The following is a 24,750-nucleotide window of genomic DNA, read 5'->3' as shown; positions in this document are numbered from 1 at the left end:
TGTGGGTCTGTGTGTCTGTTTTCATCATTTACTGGATACGACTCTCTGCTGAGTGCATAATCACCAATCTAATCACAGGAGATGGTCAGTTCAGGCTACGAAACTACTATTGTTAGGTGTCTTAGCTGGAGTTATCCTTGCAGATTCCTGGGAGTTTTCCTTGCATCAGGTTTCCATCTGACCCTGAAATACCCCCCCCACTTCCAGTCATCTGTTTTTAGTACTCCCCTCCATCCATCATCCCAGTGCAATTTCTGATGCTCCCATCACCATCTTCTCTCTTCTGTAAACATTAATAATTATTCTAATAATAATTTTCTTCCGTTAATCTAACATAGACACACACACACACACACACACACACACACACACACACACACACAGACACCGACACCTGCTATTTCCACTTCCTAGGGATATCTACAGTCTACATTCCTCTTTGATCCTCCTTGTTACCTAACTTCTCTGTGTGGATTGCAGCATGGTTATTATTTACTTAATAGCTGATATCCACTTTTGAGTGAGTATATACCATGTTTGTCTTTCTCCATCAGGGTTACTTCACTCAGCATGATTTTCTAGTTCCATCTATTTGCCTGCAAATATCGTGATTTCATTGTTTTTAAATAGATGAATAATACTCCATTATGTAAATGTACCATATTTTCTTTTGCCATTCTTCAGTTGAGAAGCATCTAGGTTGTTTCAGGTTCTGGCTATTGCATGTATAACTTCTATTAGCATAGTTGAGAAAGTGTCTTTGTGGTATGATTGACCATCCTTTGGGTATATGCCCAAGGGTGGAATGACTAGGTCTTGAGGTAGACTGATTCCCAATTTTTTGACAAACTATCATATTGATTTCCAAAATGGCTGTACAAGTATGAACTCCCACCAGGAGTGAAGGAGTGTTCCCATAACTCTACATCCTGTCCAGCATGAACTGTCATTTGCGTTTTTGATCTTACCATTCTGACAGGTGTAAGATGGAATCTCAGAGTCCTTTGATTTGCGTTTTCCTGATAGCGAAGGACACTGAACATTTATTTAGGCTTTTTCTGCTAGTTGAGCTTTTTCTGTTGAGACTTCTCTTTTTATGTCTGTACTACATTTTTAAATTGGATTATTTGGGTTTTGATATCTTGTTTCTTGAGTTCTTTATATATTTTGAAGATCAGACCTCTGTTGAATATGGGGTTGGTGAAGAACTTTTCCCATTCTTTATGCTGCTGTTTTGTTCTTTTGATGGTATTCTTTGTCTTAGAGAAGTCTTTCAGTTGCATGAGGTTTAGTTTATTAATTGTTGAGCTTAACAATAGCATACTGTCTATGCCACTAGTATTCTGTTCAGGATGTTGTCTCCTGTGCCAATGTGGTCAAGACTATTTTCTACTTCTTTTCTACCAGGTTCAGAGTATAACTGGGTTTATCTGAGGTCTTTGGTCTACCTGAGTTTTGTGTGTGAGGATAGATATGGATCTATTTTCATTCTTCTATATGCCACCATCCAGTTATGCCAGCACCATTTATTGAAGATAATTTACTTTTTCCAAAAAACATGATCATCTTATTTGATCATGAAGGGGTGTTGGAATTTGTCAAAGACTTTTTCAGCATCAAATAAGATGATCATGTTTTTTTTTTTCTTTCAGTTTGTTTATATGGGGGATGACATTGACATATTATTGTGTTTTGAACTGTCTTTGCATATACAGGATAAAGTCCACTTGATTATGGTGGATGATCTTTTTGATGTGTGTTCTTGGATTCAGTTTGCCAGTATTTTATTAACTATTTTTTTCATCAATGTTCATAAAGGAAATTGGTGTGTAATTTTCTTTCTTTGTTGAGTATTTGTGTGGTTTGGGCATAAGGGTAACTGGCCTCATAAAAAGAATTTGGCAATGTTCCTTTTGTTTCGGTTTTGTAGAATAACTTGAGGAGTGATGTTATTAACTCTTCTTTGAAGTTCTGATAGAATTCTGCACTGAAACCATCCAACCCATGGGCTTTGTTTGGTTGGGAGACTGTTGATGACTGTTTCTATTTTCTTAGGAGTTATAGGTCTGTTTAAATTGTTTATCTGATCTTGATTTAATTTTGATAAGTGGTATCTATTAAGAAATTTGTCCAACTCTTAGATTTTCCAACTTTAGGGAGTACAGGTTTTTGTAGTATATCTGATGATTCTCTTGATTTCCTCAGTGTCTGTGTTATGTCAATTTTTTCATTTCGGATTTTGTTAATTTGGATATTCTCTCTCTGCCTTTCAGTCCTCAGTTTGAGTCTTTCCTGCCATCCACTCCTCTTAGATGTGTTTGCTTTTTTGTTCTGGAGCTTTCAGGTGTTCATTCTGTTAAATCATTAATATGAGATTTCTACAAATTCTTTATGCAAGCCGTTAGTGCTATGAACTTTTTTCTTAGCACTGCATTCATTGTGTCCCGTAAGTCTGGGCATGTTGTACATTCATTTCCATTAACTTCTAGGAAGTTTTTAATTTCTTTCTTATTTCTTTCTTGACCTAGTGGTGATTCAGTTGAGCATTACTCAGTTTCCATGAGTTTGTAGGCTGTAAATCATGAATTCTAGTTGGTCTTAATAATAAAAACTCAAGGTCAGCTATCAGGTTGAAAGCTGAAGGATCAGAGAAGCAACACAGCCGTTGCTAGAGTGTCCTTACCTCTACCAGTGTCCAAATCAAAGGGGCAATCCTGTCCTTAGACTGCATCCTCAGAACGACGGCATCCTCAGACTGCATCTGTCTTTCCAAAACCCCAGACTGCGCTGTGCTCCTGTCTCCTCCCGCCTTACATTCTTCTCTCCACCCAGCCACATCACTCCCCTCTCCACCTCGCTAGTTCTGGGATTAAAGGCATGTGATCCCAAGTGCTGGGATCACCTCGCTGTGAGCTCTGTTTCTCTTTTAGACTGGGTCGATTTTGTGTCGCCCAGGGCAGTCTTGAACAAATAGAGATCTATCTGCTTCTGTCTCTGGAGTGCTGGGTTTAAAGGTGTGTGCTACCACTGCCTGGGCGGTTTGACTGACTACTGTGACTGGCTCTGAGTTCTGATCTTCTGAAAAGCTTTATTTGTTAGCTCATAAAGAAAACATCACCACAGTAGGCTTTCTGTGATTTGTGTTAGTGTTGAATTCTAACTTTAAGACATGGTGATCCAATCAGATAGAGGGTTTATTCCAATCTTTTTATGTTTGTTGAGATTTGCTTTGTGACTGAGTATGTGGACCATTTTAGAGAAGATTTCATGAGGTGCTGAGAAGAAGTTATATTATTTCGTATTTGTGTGGAATGTTCTTTAGATTTCTATTAAATCCTCTTAAGCCATAGCATCTTTTAGTTTCATCATTTCTCTGTTAATTTTCTATCTGGCAGACCTGTCCATTGGTGAGAGTGAGGTGTTGAAGCCTTCCACTGTTAGTGTGTGAGGTTTGATGTGTGATTTAAGTTTTAGTGATTTTTTTTTAACATATATAGTTGCCCTTGTATTTGGGGCACCAATGTTCAGAATTGAGACTTCTTCTTGATGGATTTTTCTTGTGATGAACCTGAAATGTCCTTCTCCATCTCTTTGATTAATTTTAGTTTGCAGTCTACATATTCACACACCGTGACATGTGCTCTCCCCACCTAACAAATGGATATAAAAATGAGTGTAAGACGAGTTGAAACTGTCTTTCTGGCTTGTGCCACAGTTCTGTTCCCTTCTGGGTTTTGAGCTTCTCTGGAGCACCTGTGCATATTCTGTTAGAGGTTCTGTAACATGGGGATAGTAAAAGATTCTCCCCTGTAGAGCTGTGGTGAGAACTGAGTTAATGATAATTAAATAGTCAGCTGTGAACGCACTGTCTTTAGGATTTGTAACAATTTGTTCTTCAATTACTGCCTGAATATTTTTGTTTCAACAGCTTTGATTACTGTCCTTGCAAATGACGATGGCCCTGGGGTTCTGTCCTTTAACAACACTGGGCACATTTTCCTCAGAGAACCAACGTCTCTCTACATTCAAGAGAGTGTTGCAGTGTTAGTCATCATTCGGGAGCCTGCACAAGGTCTGTTTGGAACGGTGGCAGCTCAGTTTGTTGTGACGGAAGTCAACTCTTCAGCAGAATCGAAGGATCTGATTCCTTCCAAAGGCTTCATTGTTCTAGAGGAAGGTGTTCGGTCCAAGGTAGAGTATGAATCTTTAATATTGTTAATGAGAACTCAAGGTTATCTTTAGTATTTAAAAATAATATGCTTAGAAATGTGCTACAAATTCTCAAGAAACAAAGCAAAGTGCAACAAAACAAAAACTCTCTTAATGGAGCAAAGCCCCGTTCTAGGGTGCGGGGCTCACGTTACAGTGTTAGAAAGTGTACACAGAGATGGGGGGACATTTACTGTTAATATGGTAGTGGAGTGTGGAAGAATAAAATGTGTGGTTCACATTTTAGAAATTAAACCCACTTCAATGGTATTCTTCCTTTTTACTGTCTGTAAGAACATAAGGGAAAGGAAACTTCCATCCTTGTCTGCCTGCCGCATTTTAGTGAACAGACATAACTGCTTACTCTGGGCTACAGATACAGAAGTCGGAGCAGTTGAGAACAATGCTAGATTTGAAATTAGTTATGAATGCAATCTATACTCAAAAACAAAACCCACATACCTTCCAACATTCCTTTTCTGTAAATACTAACATTTTTTGGTTTGGGGTATTCAATTCTATTAAAAACATATTCTTTAGATTTATTTTATTTTTATGTGTATGGGTGTTTGCCCGTATATATGTGTGTGTACCACTTGTGTTCCTGGTGCCTGTGGAGATCTGAAGGGAGGCCTTGGATCCTTTGGACATAGGATTACAGATGGTTGTGAGCTGCCATGCGGTTGCTGAGAATTGGACCCACATCCTCTGGAAGAGCAGCCAATGCTCTTGCCCACTTGTGCCATCTCTCTACCCCCTCAACTTTGAATTTTTAGGTACAGTTAAAAATACTTGATTACATTAAATTACACATTTTAGAGTGAAACACAGCACTACATGAGTATAGCGACAGTGATTTCACATTAGAGTCCACCTGTTAACTGAGAGGTCTCTGTTTTCTGTGCTGTAGGTTGGACCCGAGGCCTTTTGATTGCTGGCTAACTCAGCTACATCCTCAGTCCTTTTGTGTCCTCTTGCCTGGTCATTTGCTCTGTGTAATTGTGCTGTAGTTATGTTGATGTCTTCCACAGGACACTCTGGGAGCACGTGATTCTCCCTATCCATAGCTGGTTCTTTCCCATTACTGTACTGGGTTCCACTGCTGAGATCACAGAGCATTTGATTAGTTCTAGTTTGTACCCACTCTGCTTGTCCTTGCTTCTTGAGAGCCATTTACAGATTGGGATGAGGTTAAGGAAATTATGTAGCCTGGATAGGACAAAAGGTCAGAAATCAGCTCATGTATCTAACGTTGTGGTCAGTGTTTGATTTGTTTTGAAAACTTAAGAAAGATTTATTTTACTTTAAAATTATGCATATGTATTGCTCTGTATGTGTCTGTGGGCCAGAAGAGGGCATCCAATTTTCTGGGTCTAGGGTTATGGGCAGTTGTGTACTCCCTGATGTGGGTGCTGGGACTAAGTTTGGGTACTCTGGAATACACATCAGGAAGTCTTACTGGTGGAACAGTGGCGCCATCTCTCCATCCCCAATCACTGTCATTGTCATCAACGGTCACTTTCCAGCTTTTCAGACACTTTAGGGCAGCAGATCACAGGGTTGAAAATCTCCAAGGAAGTAGCTTGAAACAATTGGAGTCATCCAAAGAATCAAATGTAAATAGAAGTCATGTTTGAAAGCAAACGTTGTCAAAAATGTTTAGTAAATTTTCCACGTTTGTTTTGAAAGGAATCGCATCTGAGTAACTTTGTTTGTCTTTTGTTTCCAGGCTCTGCACATCTCTGCCGTACTAGACACGGAACCGGAACTGGACGAGCATTTTGTCTGCACCCTATTCAATCCAACTGGAGGTGCTAGACTAGGGGCCCATGTCCAGACCCTGATAACAATTCTGCGAAACCAGGCCCCTTTGGGGCTGTTTAGTATTGCTGCCGTTGAGAATAGGTATGGGCTGTTTACAACACATTGCCGTTTTGAAGAAAAATAGGCACCACTCGAACGGAGGAGATGTAGAAAAAAAACTAATGTCTGGGTAGTTTTTAAATGTCTAGGAGTGTACAAATATTTTTATTTCATAAAATAATTAAGGGATCTAACTTTATTAATAGGCTAAACATCACCTACTTCACTTATTTCTCAGCAGACATCTGAGTTATGTGAGAAGAGAGTTCAGAATGGCAACATTGTTTGACTGTATATTGCAATGTGACAGACATTTAATCATTGTTATGATAAGAGCATTGGAGTGTTTCATTTGTATTTTTTATTTAAAAATATCCACCAGTAAATACTTTTGAATACTAGAGTCTAGTCTCTACAGCCCATACATTTGTGGGTCTCAGTAAGGGTGTACAAACTTTACTGAGTAATAGTCTGGCAGTGTGATATGTATGTTGAATATGTAAAGATTATACTTCTCCAAAATCCACTTGTTTTTCTTTTAGCGCTACCTCTATAGATGTTGAAGAATCCAACAGGAGTGTATACCTCAATGTCTCACGTACGAATGGCCTTGACTTGCCTGTGAGTGTGCAGTGGGAGACAGTGTCTGAAACAGCTTTTGGCATGAGTACGTTCAGCTTTGTTTCCATGAACTGTATATTACTGGTCTATTACCAAGAGAACAGGACTCGATTCTGTTATTGTATCCACAATATTTATTGTGCATTTCACCTTGCAAAGCTTAGAATTTAGACATCGCTAGAAATAAACATAGAAAATAAAAGTAAATTTGCATTGCAAATGATAATTATGCTTTAAAGGGGAAATTGAAAGGAGTAAAATGTGAGGGCTGAAGAGACGGCTCCATAGTTAAGAGCACTGATTCTCTTCCAGAGGACCTGGGTTTTGTTCCTAACACCCACGTTAGGAAGCTCACAACTGCCTGTAACTCCAGATACAGGGGATTTGACACCCACTTCTGGCCTCTGTGGGCACCCATACATGGTATATATTCAAACAAACGCATGTATGCACATAAAATAAAAATACTAGCTAAGTACTTTTAAAGAGAATCAATGTTTGAATGAAGACTAACCAATGAATGGAGATTGGATGCAAGAAACTGCATAGGAAGAACTTGGAGACAGTAATGATAGGCTGCTAAGACTGGAGACTTGAGTTAGAAGCTGACATCTAAGAGAAGTCATTAAATGACAGTGAACAGAGACGTAAGAGAGACTATTGCTCTTCATTAGTTAGGTGAGGCTGTGTCATTAAACAACTTGAAAAGTAGTTCTTGAATGCTAATGTTCATCCTTGGCTTACTGAGAAGATATGAACAAAAATGGTGTGGTATGACCGTATTTATATTTAATAGATATTGTCCATAGTGTCATGGAGGGAACTGTTTGTATAGAAGGGAAGAAAGGATGCAGACTAATGACCAGGGAGTGTAGTAGGAGACCACTTGTTCATTTCCCAGCCGCCCAGACTCCCGAAATAATCACGTGGAAACTATATTATTTGCAATACTGTTTGGCGAATAGCTTAAGCATATTGCTAGCTAGCTAGCTCTTACATCTAGATTTAACCCATTTTCATTATTTTATATTTTACCACAAAGCTTGTAGCCAATGGAAAGGTTCTGACTAGTGGCACACGTCTTTCCCCTTTGGCGGCTATATGGCGTCCTGACTCTGCCATCTTCCTCCCAGCCTTCAGCTTTGTTTTCCCTGCCTACCTCTGTTTTTCCCTGCTATAGGTCCAAAGCAGTTTCTTTTTTAATCACTGATTGTGGCGCACCCATTGACCAGCAAGGAAGAACGACCACGAAGTTGAGGATCCTTCTCAAATCACACTTTATTGGAGCCTCTTGGTTGAAGGGAGAGTGGAAGCGAGAGAGAGCAGGAAGTGAGAGAGAACGAGAAGTGAAAGAGAACAGAAGAGAAATAGAAAGCGAGAGAGAGAGCAGAGAGCGAGGAAGCGAGAGAGAGAAGGAAGTGAGAGAGAACGAGAAGTGAAAGAGAACAGAAGAGAAATAGAAAGCGAGAGAGAGAGAGAGAGCAGGGAGCGAGAGAGCGAGGAAGCGAGAGAGCGCAGGGAGAGAGGGAGAGCAGGAAGCCAAGCGGCAGCTGCTTCTATAGGGTGGAGGGACTCGGGTACTGTCCTGATTGATGAATACCATTCTGCTGGTGTCCGGGGCCTCGGGATTGGCCAGGGACAAAGGCTCAATTGCGCATGTACAAGCAAAGGGCGCTCAGCCCCATGCGGCAATTCCAAAGAAGGATTTGTTTACCTCCAAGCTGCAGGACCACCTGCGCCATCTTATAATGGCGATTTCTCCAGGTGGCTCCCTACAACTGATAATCACAGCATACAGAGAGAAACCCACATCAAAGGAGGCAGCAGGCTAGGTAGCTTAGACCCAGTGATGGATTGGATATCATGGTGAGTGAGATGCTGTGGATGAATCCAACTTTCTAGCTTACACCCTTGGGTGGAAGTTCATGCCATCACCTAAGAGAGACAGTTATGAAAGAGTTATTATTTGAATAAAGGATGTGGACTAAATGTGTTTTGTGTTTGAGTTAGAGTTGGGAAAATACTTTTCCAGATTAAATGGAAGTGCTGATAGATGATGAATTTAGGAAGCTTTGGCACATGTTTTATTGACACTCATGAAAATTAAGAGACTAGAGACTGTAACTAGATTTGGGACAAGCATGCAGACTAAACTTTGAAAAGGCTCTAATGTGTGGCTAGGGATAGGATAATGACCTAAGAAAGGAGGTTTGAAATGCTTGTGAGGAACCCAGTCATGCAGGATTGCTGACAATGGCAAAAATGAGTGTTGGGATTGAGAAACTGTGTCTCTTCACCTGGGAGTCCAGACTGGAACTCACTGCAGTGCTGATGGAAGAGGCCCAGGAAACAAAGACAGACTAAAAATTATGAAGAGAAATAGAAGGAGCATTAATGGCTAGGAAAGAGGAGACAACTCTGTATATGCGCACATACACCATCTATATGACCAGGTGTATAAAAGACAAGAAAGATTTGTATTCCACTTGGAGTTTTCTCATTATAGCTTTCTAAGCACTTCCAAGAGTGGGCAACCCAAATGGCAGCTGTTTAGTTTTCATTTCCCATCTTCTTGAGTTACAGGACTGAAGATTTGTCTGGAAATCAGTTTTCCTTAGGACTCTTAGTGAAAATGCTGTGGAATTTGTTTGAAAGGTTGCAAGATAAAGATGCAGTCTGTACTTTGAGAGAAGTCCCTAGTGGATACATGCATTGTGTCTCCTTGAATTAAAAGTGAATGATCAATACTAAGTGGTTGGTTTTGTTTTTCCTGTTCCATAATGGTCACATCATTAAAGTTTAAAAATAATTTACTTTGGGAAATAATCATGACAACACATGATAGAACTTGCGTGTATTTAAATAATGATTCCTTATTAATTATGAGTTTTAAAATACAGAATTATAGCAATTTGATAAAACCTTGAAGTGATTTGACGTGAGTCAGCATAGATATTCTGAAGTCTGTTTCTAAAGTAGAAACCAAGAAACCGTTGGATGAACAGACATTTAAAAATGTGAGATTAAGTTTGGTAGTACCATTAGCATGTTTATATAAGACATATTTATCATTTTCAAATTTCATTTGTTGTAACATGAGGGGTCCTGTTTGTTGGGGTTTCTGTCCTGCCCAGTTCCCCACAGCTGTTTAGCCCCAAAAGAAAACCACACAGAGATCTCTATAAGTTATAAAGCTGATTGGCCCATTAGCTCATGCTATTTATTTGCTCTTATAGCTTATATTAACCCATTGTTCTGATCTATGTTAGCCATGTGGCTCAGTACCTTTTTCAGTGGGGCAGATTACATCCTGCTGCTTCGGTGGCCTGGGCAGGAGTGAGAGGAATCAGCTTCTTCCTTCCCAAAATTCTTCTGTTCTCATTGCATCATTTCTATTTCTTGTCTGATTTTCCCATCTATACTTTCTGGCTGGCCAATCAACGTTTATTTAAAACATGATTGACAGATTGCAGACAATTCTCCTGCACCAATCTGTCCTTTGACAGTTTTTCAGAGAAGTTATTTTAGCATGTTCCTCTTTAAAATATTTAGTTAACATTTAGTTTTGAATGCACTTGGTAAAGATTGTAGGATATAGATCAAATACTTTAAAAAGTTATTTTTAGATACTGTTTTCAAGCTTCCGAGTGTCTATTCACTTTAACTTGCAGCTTGTGTATGCGCACACACACACACAGGCCCACACTCACACAAGGATATAGTCACAGACACACAGGCACATAGGCTCACAGGCACACAAGCGCACATGCACACACACCCACACACAAGCACATATACACACATGTACACACATGAACACAGATGCACACAGGCACACATACACAAAGGCACATATGCACACAGCTGCACACACATGAACACACACACAAGCATATATTCACACATATACACACACACACATACCAGCACACATGCATACAGACACACATGCGCACAGTTGCACACAGGCACGCATATACACAGGCACACTTGCACACAGGCACACACAATCACCATCATTTTCTTTCTGATATGCTCACTAGTTTCTTTACATAATATGTCAAATGAGATAAGGTTCAGGTGTGATTATATACCCATAAGTAATGATTTATCTTATTGTTTTAGGGGGAGTGGACGTTGTCTTTTCTGTATTTCAAAGCTTTCATGACCAGACTTCATCTGGATGGTGTTTCTTTATTGTCGAAGATTCAGTGTATGGTGTAATGTTAAGAAAATCATCCTTGGCTGTTTACCGATGGCAGGGGACTTTCCTTCCAGTTGAGGTAAACATCACCTTTTGCTTTATGGTACACAAAGTAAAATGAATGTAAAAATGTTGATATAGCATTAATTGTTAATATCATTTGTATTTCCTAGGATTTCAATATACAAAGTCCTAAAACTTGTGAGGCCTTTAATATTGGTGTTTCCCCCTACCTTGTCATTACTCACGAGGAGAGAAATGGAGAAAAGCCTTCAATTAATAGTGTATATACATTCACTTCTGGATTCAAATTATTCCTGGTAAAACATTTTTTTTTTTATTTTTCTGTAGACTCTTTACTTAAGTGCAATTCAAATTGATAAGATTAATCAAAATGGATGATGAAATATGTTGTACTTTAAAGTAAAAATGAACTATTTTGCAATTGATGCACATTGTTGCAAATATCTTAATTTAAGGCTGTTTTTGTCTTCAGGTTAGACTTAGATTCCTAAGCATAACCTACCAATTAAACACATTCTCAGATCTTAAGGCGGGTGCTAATGCCTGCTGCTATTGCATCCTGTAGCTCCATTGCTAAAGACCTTTAATGATGTTTATTCCCACTCATCTGCAGGTCCAGACAATCATTATTCCAGGGAGCTGTCAAGTGCGGCATTTCACCTCCGGCCATCACGATTATTTCATCATTGCAAGCCAAAGAAATGATTCTGAGTTAACTCAGGTACGATTCTCTTGAAGTGAAATTTCCCTCTTCTAAAGCATGCTAATAAAATCTGTTCCTCTATGGTCTGTAGGATTTGTGTAACAAAAGCCATAATTTGATGGTGGTAGTGTGAAATCGTACTGATTGGGCATAGTTAGTTTTTGAAGACTAGGTTTAAAATAGATTTTCTTGAGGAGATAGAGAATAATCTAATAATAGTAGGAGCATTTGACTGAGTCTAATTGATTTGGGGATCACTGGATTGGAATCACAGCTCAACAGAAGGTGTCACTGAAGCCCCTGACCCACATTGCGAGTGGCTTTCAGGTCCCGCCACCCATCTCCCACGGCTCTGGCACTGACATCTTGTCATCTCAGTGCCTGCCTGGTGTTTCTTTGTCACTCAGGCTTCCGTACATGCTTGGTACCTCTTTGCTTCCAGCTAAGGGCTCTCCTGCAATGCAGTCGACTAGAAGGAAGCTTGCTACTTTCCACAGCACTCGAAATCCAGCCCCATTCTCCTTCCCATCACAGTGGGGCACGACTGTGGAAGCCTGGCCTCTCACACCAATGCCCTTCTTGCCTTCATAGGCTCTTATGATTTTCCCATGGTGCCCTTTCTCTCTCCTAGGGATTATTACAGTGAGCGTCATATTCAAGCCCTGCCCAGTTTAAAGAGAAAATTCATCTCTTTAATACTTCATTCTCTCTCTGTGATGTGAAGAAATCTCCCCTTCCCTGGCCTGAGTTCCATTGTCAACTTGACAGAATCAAGATAAGGTTAGACTTTGGGTGTGACTGTGAGGAATTATCTAGATTAGGTCACCTTCCGTCTAGCAGCACCATTCCACAGGCTGCAATTCTGGAGGAAACGGAAAAGGAAAAGATGCCATGAGCATCCATCTCTGTCTGCTGGCTGTGGATGCAGTGTGACCCGTGGCCTCCAGTTCCCACTGTCGTGCGCTCCCCACTGTGGGGGCTCTACCCTAGAACTGTGAGCCAAGATAAACTCCTCCTGCCCTGCAGGTGCTTCTCTCTGGTGCTTTATCATAACAACGAGATAAGTAGTAAATGTGAGCTGTGGGTCTCCTTGAGGTGACTGCACAAGGCAGCCGGTGTACCTCAGACTTAAAACATCTTTTCTCTAATTCTCTAATTCGATGTCTCTGTATTCTGTTGTTTGAAATCTGGTGAAGACATCAAGGCATCAAGGATTTTGTATTTTAAACTTAGTTCACTTCTCTTCTAATTTTTGTTTTCTGCTGCCATTACCACTCTCTATATTTTATACTGATCTTTTCTCAAATAACTTCTCTTTTATCCATTGTGTGTGCGTGCGTGTGTGCACACACACATACACACAAAAGAGGGATGTAGAAAGAAGCAGAGAGAGAGAAACTCAGTTTTATTAAGTTTTTATTATCACTACCCTCCTACCTAAACAGAAGGTCCAGGAGTGTGGGTCTGTGACCCTCTTAAATTGTCACAGGTGCTGAATTCTGGGTCCTGAGAGCTTTGTGTTTGAACTTTTCCTGCAGGTCTTCCGATGGAATGGAAGCATCTTTGTCTTACATCAGATGTTGCCTGTCCGAGGTGTGCTGGGCATGGCCTTGTTCAGCAGAGGAGGCGCTCTCTTCTTAGCCGTTTCCCAGGCCAACGTCCAACGAAATGTCCTTTTATTCACATGGTCTGGCAATCAGTTTACTAACTTTGCAGAAGTGTCGGTCAGTGGGATTACACAAGTGGAGGCTTTGTCTTCAGGCGATGATGTTTACTTAGTTGTTGCCAAAAATACCTTTTTAGGTGAGGAAATATGATGCTTCTAATGTGTGTACAGTTGCTACTGAAACTATACAGTATTATACTGTCTCTTTTATGTAAGATGTTCTCTTTTGATGAGTCATAGACTTTCTTGATTGAAAGCACTAAAGTCAGTAGAAATAGATTTTACCAAAAAAGGCTTTGTACCTGTGACCGTGTGCTGTGCTGAACCACCATTTTAAACTTAAATTCCTATAAGATGAGGAGTAGATGGATAATGTAAAAAAGTGTATAAAGATTTTATTGTCAGTTTTCCAAAAGTTATAATTTTATATGATTGTGCTTGGAGTATCATGGGAAATTTATAGAACTGATAGTGTCTAGTGACTTTTTATAAAAGTGATTCAGAATACAATCTACATTAGAGTACACATTTCATCCCATTCTTTCTTGTGGTGTGTCTCAATGTGTGTGCTTCATAAGACAGAACATGTCTCCTGGTATGCCTTAGTGTGTGTGAGTGCTTCATGTGACAGAACATGTCTCCTGATATGTCTCAGTGTGTGTGTGTGTGTGTGTGCGTGCTTCATGTGGCAGAATATGTCTCCTAGTGCATCTTAGTGTGAGTGCTTCATAAGACAGAGCATATCTCCTGCTGTGTCTTTCTGTGTATGTACTGATACTTCATTTGTATTTTTAATAAATAAAGCTTGTCTGAAGTTCAGAGAGTGAAACAGCTACCCTGGTCAGCCTTACAGACCAGGCAGTGGTGACACACCTTTAATCCCAGTAGCCACACTAACTTGCCATGGAAACCAGACAGTAGTGGTGCAGGCCTTTAATCCCAGCACTAGAGAGGAATATAAGATGGAGGAGACAGCTCTCAGCTCAGTCTCATTCTGAGATTCCTGGAGGCAGGATCACCATTTCAGACTGAGGTAGAGGTAAGAGCCAGTGGCTGGCTGTTTTCTTTTCTGACCTTCAGGTTGAACCCCAATTTCTGTCTCTGGGTTTTTAAAAACTGTGCAACAAGTGTATGTGTGCTTCTTGTGACAGAACATGTCTTCTGGTGTGTGTGTGTGTGTGTGTGTGTGTGTGTGTGTGTATGCTTCATATGGCAGAATAAGTGTCCTGCTGTGTCTTAATATGTGAGTGTGTGATTCATGTGACAGAATATGTCTTCTGGTGTGTGTGTGTGTGTGTGTGTGCACATGCTTCATGTGGCAGAATAAGTGTCCTGATGTGTCTGAGTGTGTGTATGCTTCATGTGACATAATATGTATCCTGGCGTGTCTTAGTGTGTATGTGTATGTGTGTGCTTCATGTGACAGAATATGCTTCCTGGTGTGTGTGTGTGTGTGTGTGTGTGTATGTATGTGTATGTGTATGTGTGTGTGTATGTGTGTGTATGTGTATGTGTATGTGTGTGTGTATGTATGTATGCTTCATGTAGCAGAATACGTCTCCTGGTGTGTCTTAGTGTGATGTGTGCTTCAGAGACAGAATATGCTTCCTGGTGTGTCTGTGTGTGTATATGCTTAACATGATAAAAACAGAAAGGACTTGCAGTGTTCCCTGCCAAAGTGAATTCTTAAAATAGATATATTCTATGGAAAATTTTCTTTAATTGAATTTAAAGCTTTATTATAGTTCTATTGTGTAATTTCGTCATTTTCTTTGTACAGCTTGTTGGTTTTTATTTCTTAATCATAGGGAATCAGAATACAGCTGACATTTTCACTTGGGAGATGGGGCAGTCATCTTTCAGATATTTCCAGTCCTTGGACTTTGCTGCTGTTAACCGGATCCGTTCCTTCACCCCAGCTTCGGGAATAGGTAAGAACTTTTCAATTACGAGTCCAGCTTAAACACGGTGTGGGAACGCAGATTGATTCCATTCTAATTGACTTTAGATAGAATGGCATGTTCTCAGAGGCTATTTTAGTAGGAATATAATACCAGATCTTTATAATAATCTATCCAGATGTCCAGAGTTTCAAAAAGACTGATACTTTCTGATTTATTAATTTTATTTTATGTTGTTTGTATGTTTTATGTTTTACCTGCTTGTGTGTGTATGTGTGCCTATGGAGGTCAGAATAGGGCATCGCATCCTGTCATTGGGTCTCTGTTGCTGTGTGAATGTATATGTGACATGTATGTGCAGGTGTGTATCCTTGTGTGTATGTGCATACATGCGTACAAACTGAATAAGGTTGTATGTTGTTCTGTTCCATTACTCCCTTTGAGAAAGAGCTTCTCACTGAACTTGAAGCTTGGTTGGCAGTCAACAAGCCCAGAGATATAACTGTCTCCACTTTCCACAGAGCTCGGCTTGTGGGAGTGCACGTGTGTGTGCAATCATGCCTGGCTTTTTTATGTGGATACCAAGATCAGAACCCAGGACCTCATTTGTGCAAGTGTTCCTAGCCCGAGTTATTTCTTTAACCCCTTGTAATGTTTATCTAAGAAAACAATTCTCACAAAAGCATTTCCGAGAAGAATGGTGTATTTATTTAATGTCTGGCTTATTAGACAATATTTAGATTTTAGTTTACTTGTTTTTTTTCTCTCTATATTTAAGTAGGAGTGAAATAGAAGCATGGTGTATACTTACTGTGTACTGTGTACCATGGGATGCTTTGAAGCATATGTGACATCATTGTTTCAGTAAGCTATATGGCCTATCATGTCACCATTTGTGTTTGTGTATATGTGGTATAGGAGTTCCTTCTGTTTGTGTGTTGCTTTCATTGGTTAATGAATAAAGAAACTGCCTTGGTCTAGTTGATAGGGCAGAACTTAGGTAGGTGGAGAAAACAACTGAATGCTGGGAGGAAGAAGGGCAGAGCCGGAGAAGCCATGGATCTTCCGCCTCAGACGGATGCCGGTTAGAATCTTGCCAGTAAGCCATGGCCATGTGGCAGTACATAAATTAATAGAAATGGGCTAAATCAAGATGTAAGAGTTAGTCAATAAGAAGTTAGAGCTAATGGCCAAGCAGTGTTTTAATTAATACAGTTTCTGTGTGGTTACTTCAGGTGTAAGCTAGCCGGGCGGCCAGGATAAACAAGCGGCCTGCTCCTCCTACAATTGGCGAAGGAGCTTTCTCCTTACAATTGGTTACAACATATATGTGATGAAAACTCAAGATTTATTCTTCTAGCATTTTCTGAGTTTTCAAGTCATTATTAGTGTTGCCGTTACCACCCTATACAGTGAGCTCTCCAGAAATTATCGACAGCTGAAGACCTCCTTCCATTGTCTGCAATGGAAGACCCTTGCGACTACCATTGTAATTATATTTTTATTTCAAGATTTATATTTTTATTTAAAGATGTATTTATTTATTTACTAGTGTATGTGCACACATGCATGTTCACTGGTTGTGAGTCCGTGACACAGTTGCATGTACAGATGTAAGGATAGTTTTATTTCTGCAGAAACAAGCCACCCCACTGCTTTTCTACACGGGATCTGGGGATTGAACTCAGGCTGGCAGGCTTATGATGCAAATGCTGTGATTTTACCTGCTGGTCCATCCCTTTATCTCCATTGTAAGCTCTTTTTCGAAGAGTTCAACCTTTAAAGACTCTCATGCAGGTTGAGTGCCCTTATTATGAGCGTCTGAAATCTGAAATGATGTGACAAGGGAAAATTATGCACACAAATACCTTGTTTTAGGCATAACATTAATAAAAATATTGTGTAGGATCACCCTCACCAATATTAAAAGATGGAATGTGAATTTTATAGTTTTTGGGTTTTTTTTTAAATTTTTTTTATTGAGACAGGGTCTCTCTATGTAACTCTGCCTGTCTCAGAGCTCACTTCGGAGACCAGGCTGGCCTTGAACTCATAGAGTTCTGCCTTTGCCTCCAAAGTGCTGGGATTAAAGGTGTGTGCCACAATGCTTGTATATTTTATGTGTATATTTGGGATTAATTTTCGGTACGTTTTGACCATGTAGTTCTTGAAATTTGAAATATTCTTGTCCTTCATATTTCATACAAAGGGTCCTAGCCTATAGGAGGGGAATTGAATGTAATCTGTCTTTCTGCGTTTGGATTCCCATGTCTGTATCTGCATCCATTCTCTCATAGGACAGCCAGCCACATAGACTCAGGAAACAGGAGCGAAGGAAAGCAGTCAAACAGCCGCTCTGGTCTCCTGTAGAACCGGTTTGGACCTCACAGGCTATCTAAGTGTCTTGGAACTCTTAGCAATTTCGGCTCATACTCTGAGCATGGATGAGGCAGAGAAGTCTTCAAAGGGGTTTCAGAGGCACACGCTGATCAAAGCCCTTCTCTGACGGTGTCATGTAGCTTTTGTGTGAGAATTATGAATGAAATGTGTTACAGCTCCCTAGTCCAACTGAAAGAAGGTCCTGAGCTGGGAGGGACCGTAGATGCATGACAGTTTTGTGGACAAGAGATCTAACAATGAGCATTCATGAGGACTTCTGACTGCTCAAATGTGGGCAGCAAAACTCCCACACTTTGGCCATTATGAGGCTATTAGTATTGAAATTAAGAAACACTGTAGGAAGAATTCATTTATTGGAAGCAAGCACTGGCGGATTTTAGGTGGCTGTGGTTTAAGGCAATGGTAACACATCGAGGTGATTAGAGGTGTGGAGGGGAATCGAGGCATCAGCCATCTAGATTTCAGAGACTCTTTCAGAGACAGGTGAAACTGTGCAGTTAAGACATCCAGAGGAAACGATAGGAGGCTGGGAGGGTTAGCACAAGCTTCAGGAGTCTGCTTCTGCTTCTTTTCCTAATGGACGTCTAGCTCTTTCTTTCTCTGTGGGGCTCTGTATCTCTAGGCAGGGTCACAGTGAACTCCCCTGCCATTAAGCTTGGATGAGAGGGTTTCCCCTAGTTTTGTTTGTTTGCTTAGTCTTTTTTAGCTAAATAAGAGAGAAAAAATGTAATTTCCTTTGTTCCCATGTTTCTTCCTCCTGGACTCTGCATTCATGATATACCCTCTGAGTTTCACTTAGTCTACTGTATGCCTATGTAAGTGTAAGCCCCCACACTTGTCTCACTGTACCCTCAGACCTCACACAGATGTGGACATGCATTGTCATGCTATCCAGTGGTGTACAATAACACTAGCTTTCTTATTCACTCACCAGTTGATTTACTGAACAGAATATGTATCTTTCCTTATGTTTGTTCCATTTTTTTCTTCCTGTCCTTTAATTTGATCCCTTGAATGTCTGCTTTTCTTGTACCTCAGGTTTTCAAATGGATGGACTGTCTACTTAAGTCACTAATTGGTATTCACAATGGTTGCCTAGTGAATGTTTTTAAGGAAGAAGTGTACTACATGGCTGGGCTGTTAATTGAAGTTATATAATTCCTTTTAAAGATTTTTCTTAAAGAAATATAATAGGCACACTTTCCAAAAGAATTCAGGGAAAATTCTGTCAGAGGTTTTATGAAGAGCCCATTGTGAGGTCTCTGTTTCTTTTGTTTCTGTGACTTGAAGTGGTAGGCGCATGAAAAGCCTGTAGGAAATTACTTAGAATAGGTATTATAAATCCCTGAAAGCTGCAAGTATGTATTAAAGAATGTTCAAAGGATTTCTTATTTTGTATATGTCAAATGTTTTATTAAAAATGTTAAATTGGAGCCAGGGGCATAGGTTCACATATTTGCTCTGTGGTTAGTTCAATGACTGATTTCTGAAAATGGAAGAGGGAAAATGAATAGGACAAATATTTCAAGAGTATAAGCTTGCTGCTTCCTTCCTTTTTGGGGGGAGGCTTCTTCATTAGTTAATAGATATTTAAAGGTGGCAATCACAGTGGCAGAGCCTGTGGGAACAAGGCCAGCTCAAATCACGTCTTACAAAACATAGTGTGTAGTAGATAAAGAGATGTGTGTATGTGTGCATGCCTGTGTGACAAATAGGATTGTAACTAGAACAGATAATTTCCAGGAAATAATTTAATAAAACATTGGTGAAGACTTGAACTGGTTTATGACATATCTACAAAGAGCTCTCCAATAATCACGGGGTTAGGAATTATCAGTTAAATAGGAGTCAAAAGGTTGACCTGAAGATGAACTCTAGGCCAAGCATTCAGACCCTACACAGAGGCCAGTAGTGCAGTGAGCATGTGCTTCTGGAAAAAACCGGAAAGAGCCCGATGTAATCCAAACACGAGCAGTTTGAAGGATTGCGATCTTTACCCTAAAACTTAAGAGTACCTTTTGTAGGAAGAGATGGAGGGAGGGGGAGAAGAAAAAAAGGGAGTCAGAGAAACAGACAGACATAGATACAGAGATAACTCAATTCTCTTTGTTGACTACTTTAAGAGGGAAGGTTTTTAAATGTCATGGTAGAGTTTGTTGGTTTGGCAACATCAATAATTTTACAAAACATTGTGCAAAGCATTTGCCGTTTAAAGAGTCTAATAAATTGACATTTTCCCCGAAATTTGCCTTTATGCAACTCTTAGTAACATGCAACAGTACCTAAATTAGTTCATCTAATTAATGATTTAACAGTAGCAAAATAGTAATGACCAGGAGTTTTGATGTGTAAGAGCCAGGCTGTGAGGCTTCCCACTGTAACCGATGGCTAACATATGAGAAGGTTGTCAGCCTTTCCGAATTCATGTTATTTTGATGCTGACTCAGTCTTGTTTCCCAGCCTTCTGCTCTGGGATGCTTCAGTCAGCACCAGAATTTGCATGTTTCTATATGGTTGCGCACCCCATCTATGTCTGAAGAGTGGTTATTATTATATGTAGCCTTTGAAGCCACTTCTTTCCTAGCCCGTGTAGCTGTACATGCGCCATTGCTGTGAATTAACAAAAGCATGAGCACTGGCTGCCTAAGAAGTGCGCCAGCAGAGTGTGTTCCCAGTGTCAGGAGTCTGTTCGTATTCTTTGGATTGATCTTAAGTAATTTGCCAAGTGGAAAATATGTATTTTGCTTCTACTTAATATTTAAAACTTCAAATGTTAAACAACAAGAAAAACTCAATCTACAGGAATTATTAAATATAGTTAAGAACAGTTATACAGATTAGAACTGTTTATTCTAAATCTTATATTGGAATTAGAATCTTGTGCTGGTGAGATGCTTAGCGAGTAACGCTGTTGCCACCAGACCACCAGTTTGAGTTTCATCCTAGGACCCATGTGGTGGGAAGGAGCAGCTCCTGAGAGCTGTGCTCTGAGCTCCGCGTGCCCCTGGCATGCACACGCCACTCACTGTTGTGTAGACAAAGGAAATAGAGGAAAATGTAAACAACTGTGAACGCGAATACTGTGTGAGCGCTCACTGACCTGTGCCGTGTGCCGTGCTTCAGTTATGGAACAGGACGAGCTAGGGCTCATGTTTGTATCTGCTACAACTGTCGTCATAAATGTGTGCGGTGGCGACTAGAGGAGAAAAGGGGAAAGTGAAATATTTGCGGGTAGCATAAGGAGGGTTTTGTGCTTTGAAAAGTCACTTTTATATAAGTTTAGCTATGGCTACAAATGAATCCAGATCCATTTTCATTTTATCAGTCAATAACTTGTTTTTTCTTGAGCAGATATGTGCACTTTGTCACGCTGAATTGGTCAATGCTCAACACTCAGCACTTTCTTATATCTTGTTGTTTCAAAAATGGAAACATATTTGCTTTAGTCTAGAAATCAGTGTGGATTCAAGGGTTGGAAAGGTTTAGCGTTGGAGCCATGGAGAGAGCCTTGTGGGCAGAGGTCGCTTCAGTCCTGTTCCTTTCTCTCCTTCTTCCAGTCCACATACTTCTAACTGGCCAAAACCACTCTGTTCTCTACTGCTGGAATTCGGAGCGGAATGCCTTCTCCTTTGTTCTGGAAGTGCCTGCTGCCCATGATGCAGCTTTTGTTACAGTAAAGTCGCTTAATTCAAGCAAAGCTTTAATCGCCTTAGCAGGAGCTGCTCACTCACACTTCTACGAGCTGGCCTACATCTCCAGCCAGTCTGACTTTATTCCTAGGTAGGTTCAATGCTTTTAATCTAACTACAGCTATGTATGGCACCAAATTTCTCCATCTCATTGATTGAGTTACTGCTTTAAATAAAATTTAAGAGCTATTAATAAGCTGGAAATCTACTCATTATCCATACTTTTAGTATCTAGTCAACCAAGTTAATCAGTATTATAGAAATATTTCGTATGAAAATTTTGCTTCTGAAATATTTTGATCCTTGTAAGACAGCATTACTCAGTGTGATAACTGGGACTAACACACCATGTATATCATTCGTTGGTCATGATTGACTTCTTTTTATATGACCTTCTTATGCTAGTTTAGGTGAACTGATATTTGAACCTGGCGACAAAGAAGCAATAATAGCAGTAAACATCCTGGACGACACAGTTCCGGAAAAAGAAGAATCCTTCAGAGTCCAACTGAAGAATCCAAAAGGAGGAGCAGAGATTGGCATCAATGGTTACGTGAGGGTCACTGTTCTCGCGAACGATGATGCCTACGGGGTTGTAGCATTCGCCCAGGTAAAGTAACTGAAGACTGCACTTGAAAGTCAAAGTTGTCAGACGGACGAATTGGTTTCCATCAGCTGTCAGGGCATGAGGGACACTTGACCTGTTTTCAGTCTTTCCCTCCCTTGCCTCAGTCTCACTCCTTATCCTGTCTTCTAAGGTGAATTCTGATGTTGCAGTTTCTAGACTTAGATGCTGGTTTCTGGAATACCACGCCCCCGCTGTTTTTGCTTATTTAGTTGTCTTGAGTATAATACATTCCTATTTGGTCTTTTCTCAGTATTTTGCTTCAGGTATTATTGTACAGAAAAAAAAACAACTTTTGAATCAGAGGGTAATGATGAAACAGATCTAGATATACTCCATCGTGTGTATATCATGCATATTACATATGAATGTGACATCAGATGTGGTTAGTGTGGGAGGGTTATAACTGTATAGACATTGTGCACATGTAGATGCCTTGAAGGAACTTTAAAAACCTTGTTCTCCATTTACGTGGGCTTCATATTTTTTTACCAATGAGAAGAAAGACATTCATATTGTGTTACTTATTACTGTCTTCAACATACATTCAGATGTATTAAGTTGTCATATTAGCAGAGCTACCGTATTTTCTCCAAAATCTCCCATGTAAGAGGAAGGTCTAATTCAGATGGCTTTAACCACTAGGAACACAGCAACAACAAAGGCGGACTTGGAGCTGATGGGTTGGTTGCCTGTTACTCTGTGTCACCAGGGCTCAGACTGGGCCAGTGCACCTCTCCATGCGTCATTGGAAAGCTGAGTCCTCATTCTGCTTGCTTGAAAACTCTTGTGATTGTTCCAGTGCTGTTTCCTATTCAAGTCCAGTCCGTGACAGAGAGACACTGTAACATGAAAAGGCCGGGCCTGCTTGTTTGTGTTTCTGTCCTGCCCGGCCCCCCAGCTATTTAGTCCCAGAGAAAATCACACACAGGACTCCGTAAGTTATAATGCTGATTGGCCCACTAGGTCAGGCTACTTATTAGTTAACGCTGATATCTTGATTAACCCTTTTTTCTGATCTATGTTAGCCATGTGGCTCAGTACCTTTTTTCAGCTGGGCAGATCACCTGCTGCTTTGGTGATCTGGGCAGGAGTCGGGGGAATCAACTTCCTCCTCCCCAGAATTCTCCTGCTCTCCTTGCATCATTTCCACTTCCTGTCTGGTTTCCCCGCCTACACCTCCTGCCTAGCCAATCAGTGTTTATTTAAAACAGAATATGTATGATTGACAGGATACGGACAATTCTCCCGCACTACGATGCTTTCAAGGCCCTATGACCATCTATAGCTTTAGTGACTCCTAGCTAGGGATGTCCACAGTACTGGGTGTCCAGTCTTGTGACTCTGTGTGCACACACTCATATACACACATATTATGTATATGTGTAATATGTATTATATAGTATATACATATGCTATATGTAATTACATCAATTCCATCATATATTACACACATATGTAATATATTATGCATGTGCTATATGCACATATATAATATATAAACAAATATTTATGTATATACACATATGTATATACAAACACAAAAATACACACACACACACACACACACACACACACACACACACACACACACACACAGGAAATACTCATGAGTAAATCCCAGAAGAAACCAGGGGTAAGATTCCAAGAGCTGTTTAGCCATGGAGTCACAAAGAATGTATCGAGCCAAATTTCCCTAGCGCTGAGTTGTATTGTTGCAACACTTACAGAATTTGGCCATTCAGAGAATCTTAGTACAAGCTCAAAGTCAGGGTTCTCATTGCAAGCTGGTCATGTGGTCATCCTCTGCTTCACACTTGCCAAAACTTCAGATTGCAGAGAGAACACAAATGCCAGCATAAACCGTAGACTGTATTATTTGTATAAACCATTTATCAGGTCAGGGAATGGAAGGGACCTCTTGGAAACCAAATTATTTGACACCAGCTGATGGTCAGCCTTGTGAGCTTTGCTCTTACAGGCTAGCCTCCAGACCTGCTGTGTTAGCGCTAGCCTCTCAGTGACAGTGAATTTAGCCTTTGGGGGATGGAGCACGGGGAGGTGTTGAGACAGTGACATGACAGTCCAGTCCGTGACATGTGTTTGGAAAGGATCACGCTAACTATGGTATTGCGAACATACTCTAAGTGGAAACTGACATTGTCTGAAGCCACTGTGACAAGTAAGTAGTTATCATGTGATGGATCTGTGGAAAGCATGAGTTCACCCTTCACTTCCTTAGGGACAACTGCAGGAAAAGCTGGTTTGGGGATGAAGGTTGTGCATGAATTGTCCGCATCTGCCTGTAGGGGGGCAGATCACACTGTTGCCCAATCTAGCCCTTGGCACAAAGGAAAAAGCAGACAAAGGCTGAAGAGAATGTGCCACAAGTATAGGAAAAGTTTTAGTTTTGTTTTCTAGTAAACACATTTATTAAGAGAGAGGAAAAAAAAACCAAGGAAAGCCAGTTTAAGTAGTATGCCTTATATAACCCAGTAGATCCAGAATGCTGTGGTGATTTCAACGTATATAAAAGACCATTGCTGAAATACCTAACATTTTCTGAGCTGCTCTGTGTTTAAACTGCAGTATACATTTTACATTTAGAGACCAGCTAATCTCAAGCATTCTGTGGTCGCATGTGGACAGGGGGTCCCACGTAGTACAGGGCAACTTTTAAGATTTGAACCGTGTGTTTGAGGAGACCCAGGAATAGAACCCCTCTGTCCAAGATGCTCACATTTCTACAACTTCTTCATGGCCCTCCCCAGATAACACCTTAGCAGAAAGGGCTTGTGTGGCTGAAAACTGGTGCCCACCGTCTGAACCTTCATGTCCTGCCTTT

The 24,750-nt window shown here is 40.4% G+C and overlaps 1 protein-coding gene across 1 annotated transcript in view; it reads left to right on the top strand.

The window, feature by feature from the left end:
• Positions 1-24,750, top strand: part of Adgrv1 (adhesion G protein-coupled receptor V1) — a 504,420-nt gene that overhangs the window by 101,669 nt on the left and 378,001 nt on the right. The window contains exons 42-51 of the mRNA XM_087896763.1: positions 3,929-4,191; positions 5,939-6,114; positions 6,615-6,739; positions 10,819-10,976; positions 11,071-11,217; positions 11,535-11,642; positions 13,163-13,427; positions 15,099-15,221; positions 21,149-21,371; positions 21,686-21,890. Coding sequence (XP_087752889.1) covers positions 3,929-4,191; positions 5,939-6,114; positions 6,615-6,739; positions 10,819-10,976; positions 11,071-11,217; positions 11,535-11,642; positions 13,163-13,427; positions 15,099-15,221; positions 21,149-21,371; positions 21,686-21,890 — 1,793 coding nt within the window. The remainder of the gene's footprint in view (positions 1-3,928; positions 4,192-5,938; positions 6,115-6,614; positions 6,740-10,818; positions 10,977-11,070; positions 11,218-11,534; positions 11,643-13,162; positions 13,428-15,098; positions 15,222-21,148; positions 21,372-21,685; positions 21,891-24,750) is intronic.

The sequence above is a fragment of the Myodes glareolus genome, chromosome 15 (genome assembly GCF_982192425.1).
Source record: "Myodes glareolus chromosome 15, mMyoGla1.1, whole genome shotgun sequence".
NCBI classification, from domain to species: Eukaryota; Metazoa; Chordata; class Mammalia; order Rodentia; family Cricetidae; genus Myodes; species Myodes glareolus.
The sequence above is the reverse complement of the archived record's forward strand: the minus strand, read 5'-3'. Positions and strand labels throughout refer to the sequence as shown.